The 13255-nt window shown below is 40.5% G+C and overlaps 1 protein-coding gene across 10 annotated transcripts in view; it reads left to right on the forward strand.

Moving 5' to 3' along the window:
- celf6 (CUGBP Elav-like family member 6) overlaps positions 1–13255 on the forward strand; it is a 426206-nt gene that overhangs the window by 26255 nt on the left and 386696 nt on the right. For all 10 annotated transcript variants that reach the window (XR_009815640.2, XM_061964509.2, XM_061964507.2 and 7 more), the window contains exon 2: positions 6177–6259. Coding sequence is in view for 9 of the 10 variants with exons in the window: in XM_061964509.2 (XP_061820493.2) it covers positions 6177–6259 (83 nt within the window). In the remaining variant the exon portion in view is untranslated. The remainder of the gene's footprint in view (positions 1–6176; positions 6260–13255) is intronic.

The following is a 13255-nucleotide window of genomic DNA, read 5'->3' on the forward strand; positions in this document are numbered from 1 at the left end:
TACATTTTTACTATATTTTGCTAAAAACATCAAAATTAATTGTGTTTTTATTTGTATTTTTTCTGACTCCTTATTACATCCAGCTATAGAATTATACATTAAAATAAACACATTTGAAATAATTAATTTTAATTATCATAATAATTCATTTAAAATGACCATATAATTCATTTAAAATGACCATATTTAATTATTAAAATAATTGCTTGTTTATCAACAACTTTAGCATTTTATTCATTACATTTTGAAGCTCTCAGAAGCCAAGTTATGTTATATTCCTTAAGATTTATTTATGCAAGTTTGAAGTATCAATTATCTAAACACAGTTTTTTTTTGCATATTTTCAGGATATATATGAAATACTTGACTTGGTGAATTCTAACTGTCAATATACTCCTCCCCTCTTAACCACGCCCCCGCCCACAACCACGCCCCCGTCCCACCCCCACCCCTACCTCCCGAAATCGGAGGTCTCAAGGTTGGCAAGTATGCACATTATTGATACATGATCGGAATATTTATGGGAATATTTGTTATTCCTAGGCTGAGTTCCCAAGTCCTCTGCTTGTAACCTTTTCCTTGCTTTCCCAATCATCTTATTATTGCAAGTGTTTGTCAAAGCAAACTACATGTGACATAAAAGAGCGCTGGGACTCGCCCCCCGCTACCCCGTCTTCCTGCGCTCCCTCCGGAGGCCTTGCAGTCTTGTAATGTCAGGGAAGATGACGAGTGTTTCCCCGCCCCCCCAGGGGCTCCCAAACTTTTTCCGCTTTGCTAGTACGGCACGCCGTTTCATCAGCGTCGCGGAGGTGATTTTTCCCTCCTGACTAAGTGCCTGCTAGCGGGTGAAGGTTGCCGTGAAAGGGAGCGCTCTTGGCCGGGAGCCAGGCGCTCGGCTTCAGGGGGCGACTATACGCCGCGAGCGGGCTATCATCACCATGTGTGTGTTGTGCTCCGTCTTCTCCCGTGGGAATCCTTGGCAGCAGTTGTGACATGCAGTAATGGGAAATTATGCTGCACGGTGCAAAACCTCAGCTGAATGGGGTCACCCACTGTCAGCTGTGCACCCACAAACACAACGCTCTGACGGGAAGCCGTCGCACGTTCGTCGGCGCCTTTGTTTACCCGCGCGTGTTTACCTCCTGGAACTTTTCCCGGGAAGAGGTCTCTGGGGATGTTACAGCGTTTCATCTTATAGTTGTTGTTTTTCATACATAATGACTCATGTGTTTGACGGAGAAAAAGGGCAGCGCTATAAATAAAACCCATGCAAGTCCTCTTATATGACCAACAGGGGTCAGAATGAACCTTGTGACTCACCAGCTGGAGCACAAGTGGCTAAACCTCTGATGACAGAAGACATTTCCAGGTAGTTCTAAATGGGCCTTTTCTGTCACTTAGCCTGTTTTCTAACATTTGAAGATGAAAGTACAGATACTTACAATGTCGGTGTTTGGGGTTTTAAGGCATCAGAATCAGAAATCCATCCATCCATTTTCTACCGCTTATTCCCTTTGGGGTCGCGGGGGGGCGCTGGAGCCTATCTCAGCTACAATCGGGCGGAAGGCGGGGTACACCCTGGACAAGTCGCCACCTCATCGCAGGGCCAACACAGATAGACAGACAACATTCACACTCACATTCACACACTAGGGCCAATTTAGTGTTGCCAATCAACTTATCCCCAGGTGCATGTCTTTGGAGGTGGGAGGAATCAGAAATACTTCAGAAATACATTAAAATTAAGATTTTCAGCACAATCCCATTCAAGTAGGGATGTCCGATAATATCGGACTGCCGATATTATCGGCCGATAAATGCTTTAATATAATATAATATGTTTAATATGTATTTTCCGCACTATAAGGCGCACCGGATTATTAGCCGCACCTTCAATGAATGGCATATTTCATAACTTTGTCCACCAATAAGCCGCCCCGGACTATAAGCCGCGCCTACGCTGCGCTAAAGGGAATGTCAAAAAAACAGTCAGATAGGTCAGTCAAACTTTAATAATATATTAAAAACCAGCGTTCTAACAACTCTGTTCACTCCCAAAATGTACGCAAATGTGCAATCACAAACATAGTAAAATTCAAAATAGTGCAGAGCAATAGCAACATAATGTTGCTCGAACGTTAATGTCACAACACACAAAATAAACATAGCGCTCACTTTCTGAAGTTATTCTTCATTCGTAAATCCTTCGTCTTCGGTGTCCGAAGTGAAAAGTTGGGCAAATTTACGATCCACTGGCAGATGTTGGCGTCGTCTGGCGCTGCCTCCTCGTCTTAGTGAAGGTGTGTTCGCCTTCTGTCATCCATTGTTCCCACGCAGTTAGCAGTCTAGCTTCGAATGCCCTGTTGACACCAATATCTAGCGGCTGGAGGTCTTTTGTCAATCCACCCGGAATGACGGCGAGTATTGAATTAAGCGCGTAAGCGTGTCTCTTAATGTGCTGTTATGAGCTAGCAAATATAACAACTACACTACCCAGCATGCAACGATAGTTACGAGCATGCGCGGTAGCCCTGAGAAGCGTTGTTGTATGCTGGGAGTTAGAATGTGGTTATGAGCACGCTGTGAGTAAACGTTGAGAACTCAGTTAACACGCCTCGTCTGCATTATTTATAATTAGACAGACAACACACTTAATAGGAGCCATTTTGGGGTCTTTACATAAACACACAAATGGAAATGAAACGTCACATATCCCAGCATGCACCGCGCGCTTCTTCTACGGGGAAAAAAGATGGCGGCTGTTTACCGTAGTTGCGAGACCTAAACTTTATGAAAATGAATCTTAATATTTATCCATATATAAAGCGCACCGGGTTATAAGGCGCACTGTCAGCTTTTGAGAAAATTTGTGGTTTTTAGGTGCGCCTTATAGTGCGGAAAATACGGTAATATAGGAAATTATCAGTATCAGTTTCAAAATTATCGGTTTCAAAAAGTAAAATGTATGACTTTTTAATACGCCGCTGTGTACACGGACGTAGGGAGAAGTACAGAGCGCCAATAAACCTTAAAGTAGTGATGGGTCCGGCAACACCGATGCTTCGGCGCATGTGTCGAGCTCATAAAGCGAAACCCTGTGTCGGTGCGCATACCGCTTTTAGAAAGTCACGTGACCGATCATGAGCTGTTTTGGTCACGTGACCGATACGCGAACTGTGTCGCACTCCCGCCTCCTCTGTGCCCTGTGAGCGGGTCTTTTCTACAGCCGGAGAAATAATAACTAAGAAGAGACGACTGAAGTGCTGATATCAACCAAACCTAACCCCCCCCCCCCCCCCCCCCCCCCCCCCCCGTCCCCTCTCTATATCCCACACCCCGGATTGTAAATAATGTAAATAATTCAATGTATATACTCTGATGATTAACTTGTGTGATGACTGTATTATGATGTTAGTATATATCTGTATCATTAATCAATTTAAGTGGACCCCGACTTAAACAAGTTGAAAAACTTATTGGGGTGTTACCATTTAGTGGTCAATTGTACGGAATATGTACTTCACTGTGCAACCTACTAATAAAAGTCTCAATCAATCAATGAAAGAAATTGTCTAAAATTGAATACGTTGGAAAAACTGTTTTTTTTTAAATAAAAATGTGTAAAAAATTAATTTAAAAAAATCCCAGTCCACAAGCATCCTCATTCACAACACATTCTCTTAGATTTCCATGTTATGATACATGTTCACATTTTTTATTGACTGTATCTAAAAAAGATAAAAATATATTTTTATTTAAATGAAGATATGAAATAATCCTAAATGAAATACAATGACTTGGTTTATATTATTGTATATACTAGGTCATAAAATCAGTGTCAGTTGAGTCGGTCCATAGGTTGCCTGTAGGGATTTTTAATGTAATGTCAGTATTTAGTGACACAGTATCGACACAGTATCAGTACAGTTTTGCAATGTGTCGAAACGCTTCATGACGCCTCACCAACCCATCACTACCTTAAAGGCACTGCCTTTGCGTGTGGGCCCAGTCACATAACAGCCCCGACAGCCATCAGACTGTAGAATGCATATGTTCCTTGACTGCACTTAAATGTAGAGTATATGTAGAAGATATTTATATTATTTATATATTATATATATAATATATATAATACATTATATTATTTATTATTATTATTGTCTATTGTGAGCGAACTGTGGTGCTGAATGTCCCCCAGGGATCAATAAAGTACTTTCTATTCTATTCTATTCTATAATATATACGGCTTTTCACACACACAAGTGAATGCAAGACATATTTGGTCAACAGCCATACAGGTCACACTGAGGGTGGCCGTATAAACAACTTTAACACTGTTACAAATATGCGCCACACTGTGAACCCACACCAAACAAGAATGACAAACACATTTTGGGAGAACATCCGCACCGTAACACAACATAAACACAACAGAACCCCTTGCAGCACTAACTCTTCCGGGATGCTACATTATACACCCCCCGCTACCCCCCTCCACCTCAAAAAACCCCGCCCACCTCAACCTCCTTATGCTCTCTCAGAGAGAGAATGTCCCAAATTCCAAGCTGCTGTTTTGAGACATGTTAAAAAAAAATAATGCACTTTGTGACTTCAATAATAAATATGGCAGTGCCTTGTTGGCATTTTTTTTCCAAAACTTAGTGGGTAAGCACTCCATTTATGTCGAAATAGCATGGCTTCAAATTCCACATTTTGCAGCTTCGAGTCACTTTCACATCACTCTCTCAGCTTCCGTCTGCTCCAACGTCGCACTCTTCCTTCGTGCTCGCTTCTAGAAGCTGTGGCTTATTTCAGTATATTTAGCTATAAAAAGATAAGGTTGTGAATCCACATTTGTCCAAAAACAGTCGTCTTTGGTGTTTGTTACCGAATATGCCGTGACTAAAAGACACACACACCGTTGTTTCCGTAGGTAGACAACACATTTTTGCCAGAAGTCAAACATGCGCTCCTATGGAAATGGAAATCGATGATTAAAATGATCAAAATACGGTAAATATGGTACATATTACATATTGTCATGAACAATATGAACTGTTACTACATTATATATAGACTTGTAGTGTGTATACAAAACGTTGGAGAGTTTTGAACTTGTTTTAGAGCACGGGTGTCAAACATACGGCCCTACAGGTTTTTATCCTTTCGCGGAATGAGTTTGCTAAGTATAAAAATGAGCCGAAATTTTTGAATGAAAGAAACCGCTGTTCTAAATGTGTCCACTAGATGTTGCAATAGCAATTCTTTGTATCTTTGTAGATGATGCTACATATGTAAAAAAATAAATAAACCACATGATGTTAGTGCACCAGTCGAGAAAAATGATCAAACTACATAAATAACATCCTGTAATTTGATTTTGATTTTTTTTTTTTAATCTTGATGGATTGAAAATTAACACCAATGAGTTGACTGATCTATTCAGAAAGTATATGTAACGACAAATAAAGATAGAATACTATTAACCGCAACATGTAAGTGTAAAAAAACAACAACCCTACAACATTATGATTTGTACATTTTCAGAATTTGCTTGTTCTATTTTCACACAAAGAAAACAATCCGAAATTGTCTTTATTTTTAAGTTATCGTGCCATGATTTTGCCACTTGGGTGTAGATTTTTCTCCAAAGTCTAAGACTAGATCTGATCTACCCTCTTTTAGAGGTATTTGAAGGCTACTAAGGTGGCTCTCATTAGCTGCATCTTTCAAGCGTTTATTATTAAATATTGTATACCGTTTGACAGGGCGAGTACAGTAAATACATAAAAAATATGTATGACTGCACAAAGATTACCTCAAAGCACCAAGATAGCAGGCAGAGGTAGCAAAAATGTGCAACTACTATCTATGAGAGTGTAAAATGTTGAAAATCACAACTGAGCGATATAATCTTTAAAGCATTTTAAAGTCATTTCTTGGGCATTTTTGCATCAAGAGAGCAGGAGATTGTGATTTTTCTCAATGTAATTGGAAAAATTCCCTCAAAGCACTCATCTTCTACACTGCTTCCAGCCACTAGGTGGCACGTGGTATACACATTGCAATGATTTAGTGTACATTTCTGCAAAAATTGCATCTTCTAGCTGCGATTATGCTTCAGAGAAAACCCGGCATGTACTGTACGAAGGCATGACACCTTCTTCTGTCTGCAGGATGTGCCTTTCTAACATACTGTGCCAGAGAGTCAGCACTGAAAGCCCAGAGCGCCCTCCATGAACAGAAGACGCTGCCAGGGGTAAGTGTGTCCCCCTTTTATCACCTCTCAGTCTAACGCCGAGGCCTCCCCCCCCCCCCCCGAGTCCCACGTTTGGGCATGTTGTCATGGCAACCCACAGAGACATCAGGCCCGTCATCACCGCACACACCTATCACCACCTCGCGGTGTCTTCTTCCACTCAGATATCTGATAAGCGCTCGTCCTTCCCCCTCGTCCTCTCTCGCAATATGGCAGACGCTAATTGCCTTGAGGAATCCCTCTCTCATTATCACGTATAATCAAACAGTAAGTATAAACACTTATTTTAACCATGTATATTGCCATCTGGTGTTTTTGTTCCAAATCTCGACTGGGTTTTCTTGTTGTCCCCTTGCTCCGCCTGCTTGCCTTTGGCGAGCTGGGAAAAAAGGATAACTTTTTCAATTCACGTAATGGCTTTCTAAAAAAAAAACGGCGCAGGTAAAAAAAAAAAAAAACGTGCTGAGTGGCACGGTCTCTTAAAGCTGCCCAGGAGGAGGCCCTCGATGTGGGATGAGGCGTGAGCTTCTGAGTGGGACTGGCTCTTTCACATCAGGAGGAATTATCGAGGTGTGATTGAATTACGCCCCCTGGGTCCTAAAGGAGGAGACACTCCCCACCACCCCACCTTTTCCGCTACTTTCCCAAGACACCTCTTCTCCGAGGTTTTAATCAGAGCTGCAGGATCTTAAACCCCCTGGGTGCTGCAGAGGTTCAGGACCCAAAGAGAATTGTGTGCAAAGAAGAAGGCCAGAGGTGCTCGATGGACTTGGGGGATTCACTCTGCCCCCCTTAGTTTTTGGGTTAATCACATGTTTGCACTTCGTTGCATATCACAGGTACTTCAATCGTAGCGGTGCCCGCCTGGCTGGTCCCCGCGGCGTCATAATGACATGATTGTCATGATGGTTTCCTGTCTTTATTGGCCTCATGACGGGACATCCGTGTTTGTCTTCTATCTAGAACGAGGTTAATGGCCTGCTCTGCTGGCTTTGGGTAAACATCGGCCCCGTACGGAGCTCAGCGAGGGGTCAGTCCTGCAATCTCAGGCAGGCTGCACAACCGAGGGTTTAATAAAGATGTCCTGTCATTCCCAGTCGCTACGTGTGTGTGTGTGTGTGTGTGTGTGTGTGTGTAAAAAATATGTCTATAACAACGGAGGACAAGAGGACGAAAGCCTGATTGTTGTTGTCACGGCCTGATGCTTTGAGATGCTCGGTGCTTCAGTGGCTTCTCCTTACAGAGCGTGATTGAGTCCACTTGTATGCGTTTGTCTCTGCCGTTGTCAGGCAACACAATAGTCCTTTTTCCCCCTGCGCCTGTCATTTAGGGTTTTATGAAAGGAAAATATCCTGCAAGGCTTTGGTTTCTGCCATGGAGGTTGAAGCCCCTTTTTGACGTTTTCGCTGCTCTGTACAAATCCTGTCCTGTCGGGCTGTTCGACAAGTGTTTTATACGTCTAATCATGATTAAGGGATGCCGTCTTGGCTTGGTTCTGTGTAAAAGACACATGCCGAAAAAGGCTCTATTTGTTGTTATGGCGGTGAAAAACTGGCTCATGTTTTAGTTGCTAGTTAGCAGAGCTACAGTATTTTTGGAAACTGCCAAACTAGGTGTTTTTGTGCTGTAAGCAATACGAACCCACACATTTCGGTGAAGATGTTGGAGTATTGGCTGATACCGATATCAATGCGATACGATATCAGCGCAAATCATAGTACATGATTGTATTATTTTGTTGTGTGGAACGTTAGAAAATCTGAGAAGACGTTTCGCCTCTCATCCAAGTAGGCTTCATCAGTTCATGTTCATACTTCGATTGGTCAGACTTTGATTTGTTTGGATCTAGTCTTGGACTTTGAATGGTCAGATCTAGTCTTAAACTTTGATTGGTTCAGATCTAGTCTTACACTTTGATTGGTTTAGATTTAGTCTTAAACTTTGATTGGTCAGATCTAGTCTAAGACTTTGATTGTTCAGATCTAGTCTTAGACTTTGATTGGTTTAGATCTAGTCTAAGACTTTGATTGGTCAGATCTAGTCTTAGACTTTGATTGGTCAGATTTCGTCTTAGACTTTGATTGGTTTAGATCTCGTCTTAGACTTTGATTGGTTTAGATTTAGTCTTAGACTTTGATTGGTCAGATCTAGTCTTAGACTTTGATTGTTCAGATCTAGTCTCAGACTTAGATTGGTCAGATATAGTCTTGCGGCCGGTACCAAAACCCCAACTATTTATACTTCCACATCAGGAGGGTGTGCCTGGGCAAGGATGGTTCCGCCGTATCGTAGTGAGAAAAAAACAACAGTTGAGATGCAAAAGAGCACAACATCCATAGACATTGTTAGAAAAAGGTTTGGCAAAGTGAAATTACTCAGAGAATAATGGTAGGTAAGAAAAATACTAACCTTATGACAGATTTATGCTTTTGAAATCGAATGGTAATTTGTTCTTCAAATTAAGCACATAGATTGATTATGCTGACACGTTTGTTACTGGACAGTTTATAATAGGCTTCTGTCTTGAAGACTTTGTATCTGTATGTAATAAGCAACTAGAATTATTTGATACTTGTTTATATTGACAGGTGTGTTTTAGACTGCAATATTGTCGAATTAACTACGTATGTCTAGCTTGTGTGTTATTGAGAGCTTAGCTGTAACCTATAGCCAACAATGTTTGCCATGTCCAGCTTTGCACAGGTAAACACGCTGCTGGACTGCTTGTATCAGGGATTTTAGATGCAAGCCGATATCATCCAATACCTATTTTTTTTTTTTTTGGTTTTGCTGATATAAGATATCAATATGGGATCGGGACACCCCTTCTTTCTTTTCTAACTTTTTTAAATGAAGGGCATAATGTTAAAACATTATTTTCTCAGTTTTTGTCTAAGTTTTTTCTTAAATTCAGAGTTTTTTGGGGGGTTTTTTGTCAAAATTAACCGTATCCACAATGACTTACGGAAAAGTAGTAGCATGCATGACAGGCTACTAGAAGAAACAAGAAACAACGCTAATGCACTTACCTTTTTTGGCACATTTGTGACATGTGAATGAACACGTTGGTCAGTAATGACTAAAAGTACTTTTTGTTGTACTACAAACACTTAAAAAACGGTTTGGATTGCGACACAATAAAACAGCGACATTAAATCTACTTTGAAATATGACATGTTAAATCTTATATAATATGTTTACGCCTTCATTCCTCTCTATTTTTACCTCCTGTAAGCAGTCTGCTACAACATTTTTCACACAGTGCATCTATTTTCTTATTAACACTTTGCACTTCTCCCACAATATTCCTGGCAACTCCGGGCCAAACAGTGAGGCATTAACGAGGCTGAGATATGTGTGTGTGTCTGTGTGTGTGTGTGCTTGTAGCGGGAAGTCACGATTCTTACATCATCCCTGCAGTGGCTGAGAATCCTCAAGTTTTCTCTTGAATTCACTTATTCAGCTTATTTACTAAATCTAACATGCACTGAAGTTGGGTTCCCACAAAATGCAATACAGATACGTCTTTTACTTAATTGGAATGTTTTGGTCCATGTTTAGCCAGTTTATATTGAAAAAATAGTCGAAGTATTGTCATTTCTGCAGTCATTGGGCGGTCTACATGTTATCCATTGTACCAGCACAACTGACTGGTTGCAAAGTAATGTCTGTAATGTGTTCTTGCACGTTTTGACTGTGTACACTCATTGGGTGGCATTGCAGGCACTCTTCCTGCAATCATTGGTCAGTCTATATGTCAATCATTACATCAGCATCAGCATCAGCATGTTCCCGCCTTCTGCATGGTCGGACTCTACAGTTATTGATTGTCTTTGCAATCACGAGCCATGTTTACATGGACACAAATAATCAGAATTAAGGCCCAATCAGAATAAAACACAAGTCAAACTGGAGATTCGTAAAGAAATTTAATTCCAAACGAGTGGTTTATGACGATCATTATTCTGGCGTGACGCGTTTCTACCTTTAAGACAGGCGGCTGTTTTATCGCCAAGCAGAAAAGCAGAATTGTTCTGTTGCCAGCACAAAATTATGGTTAGAAAACTTTAAGAGAACTCAAGATTGATGGTCTAACGCAGGGTGTCCAAAGTATGGCCCGCAGCTATTTTTTTTAGCGGCTTGCGGCACATTCAAAAGATACTATTACAAACAAATTAAAAAGTGGAATAAAAGAGCAAACAGGTGTAATGCAACTAGAAAATAATGCAACTTTGACTCTAATAACAAAATCTGCCATGTAGATAGTTTTTTTTACTTCAAAACTCATTACTCAAAAAGTAAAAATGTAAATTTGATAATAAGTAGATCTAAAGTTGATGTAGAGATTTAAGCGTTGAAAGTTAAATTAAGATATACATAGATATAAAAGACTTATTTCTTAACATTTATGAGTATATTGAAATTAATTATATTTATATAGGGTTTTTTTTCTCAGGAGACTCAATGTGCTTTATATTGTGAAACCTACTATTTACATTTAAGCAACATTCGAACAAGTGTAGGTGGCACTCGGGGCAAGGGTTAAGTGTCTTGCCCAAGGACACAACGGCAGTGACTCGGATGGCAAAATCTGGAATTAAACCTGGAACCCTCTAATTGCCGGCACAGTAGACCCCCAGTGGGGGGCTAAATGAAACCCTGAGACCTTTAGTCTGATTTTTTTTAGACTGTTATTTCTCAAAAAATAATAATGAACTAAAAGCAATGTTACAAGTTATATACCCCTTTAAGGCTCCAATTACTTCACGTCAAACATTCCACTTTGAAAAACTTTTCGGGGGAAAATGTTGTATATGTTTTTAATTTGAAAAAAAGCAGTTTTGACAAAAAGGCCATAAAACTTAAAAAAATACAACTCAACTCAAACTTAACGGATAGATCTTTAAATCATCTATAGATATTTAAGACCCTTTTGGGTCCTGGGAACCTTTAAAATCAAGAGAAGTCCTAGGGGTTACATTATATATTGTACTGGTTATGAAAATAAAAAATACCAAAAATTATTTAGTGTGTGGCCCTCAGTGTAAAACGTTTGGACACCCTTGGTCTAAAGGCTAGAAACACCGAGTTGTACAAACAACTTCATAAACAACCGATGGAAGCCGGAATTCACCAAACAATCAACCAATTAAAAACCGCTGGAAAAGTTTGAGGGCTTCCTTTTGCAAAGCTAAACATCAAAATGGTAAACGTGGTCCTGACCGGTAAGCTAGCACCTGTTCATGTCCAGTTAATTCAAATTAACTCATGTAATCTAACTAAAACTTAATGAAAAAACATTACCAGCATTTGTGTGCCAGCTTGTTCCCAACGGATGTGATCGTAGCTATACTTTGAGTAATCATTGGCCGGTCTGAGTGTCAATCATTGAAACAGTACCACTGATTGGTTGTCATGCAACGTTCCTTTACCCGTTTTCTGACTCAGCTGTCTTAGCAGTCATTGTTCATGCAGTCATTGGTCAGTCTATTTTCAATATGCAGTAGCGTTCATTTAGTGTACGCCTTCTTGTACCATCTGACTGTACCAATGATTGCTGTCTTTCCAGGCACTGTAATGCCGTCATTGGGCGGTCTTCATGTCAATCACTAACATATTGGTTGTAATGTCTCTTGTTGTGTCAGACCAGTCTTCCTCTCAGGGAATACGAGCCTGAGAGTCAATCCCAAGTTCTTTCGGATGACATATATGTTGAGTAAGAAGGACCATCAAGACAGAAAAGGAATATTATCAAAGTTTTACTAAAGCTTTAGGAGACCAGTCTTACAGTGCGTTAATAGCAGCATCAAGAAGCGGTCTCAACTCAAACGAAACGAGTCAGCTTATTTAGTGCGAAAACAGCCCACACCCAGCCCAGAAAGTAATACAGCCTCATTGTTCTAATACAGATAAGGTAAAAAGGGAGTACATCATACTCCCAACATTCCAGCGCCTTCAAGGTAAAACACAGTTTACTAGCGAACAAAAGGAAAAAGCACAAAGTGTACACATGGAAAAATACTAGCTACTTTAACCATGACTATTGATAAAGAAATAACTCTTAAAAATATATGCATTCTCCACATTCTCTATTATATTTGATGAAAAAAAACAACTTTTATTTTTGTTCCTAATGTAAGAAAATATCTGTGAAGATTACCTTTCCCCAAAGTAGGTATTTGAGCCCAAATACTGTTTTTTTTTATTGCCCCCGACATTCTACAACAATCATATTCTCTCATTTGCATTGCCATCTGGCCATAAAGACGGCAAGGAAGTGTAACTAATGTTTGCAGTTGCCGCACTGGAATGTTATTTACAAGTGTTTGCCAAACAGCCTCCTGACATTGGAGGAGCTAATCTTCAAATGAATGTTGCTCCCTCCTCGCCGGGGGCCACGCCACTTTTCTCCTCTCGGGCCAATTAGCTGCTAGTGTTTGCATGTAACAAGCATGCTAATTGGATGCGAGTGAAGCCCAAAAGCCAATTATAATGTCGCACGCAAAAAAAGAATAAAAAAGAAAAAAAACGGCAGCTACTTTTTTGTCTGTCTTCCAACTCCCGTCCTGCATAATTATATCGCTTCTTCTTACACCCGTTCTTCACTCTGTGTAATCACATATGTAAAGTTTCTGACAGAGCGGTAGAGAACGCACCTGGCTGTTATGTTGACGACGAAGCCATCAAATGAGCACACTGAAAGAGGGCGGGGGGGTATATGTCCCAAATCTTGTGCTTTTTCGCCAACCATGGCAAATTCTGCGGATTGACTCATGTGTGCGTCATAGAAAAATGGGGTCAGGAGGAGATTGTGTGTCATACCACTGTCACTATAAGCATGTGCACAGCGCGCATACCGGGTATTATGCGCACATTTGCATACTTCCGACACTTATTGCAACACAGTAGTACCTCCACTTCGGGACTTAATTGGTTTTGTGACGGAGCGTTGAACTCAAAACGCTCGCATCTCGAATCAATGTCAACTAATTGAAA

Source organism: Nerophis lumbriciformis, linkage group LG06 (assembly GCF_033978685.3).
Source record: "Nerophis lumbriciformis linkage group LG06, RoL_Nlum_v2.1, whole genome shotgun sequence".
In the NCBI taxonomy this organism is placed as follows: domain Eukaryota; kingdom Metazoa; phylum Chordata; class Actinopteri; order Syngnathiformes; family Syngnathidae; genus Nerophis; species Nerophis lumbriciformis.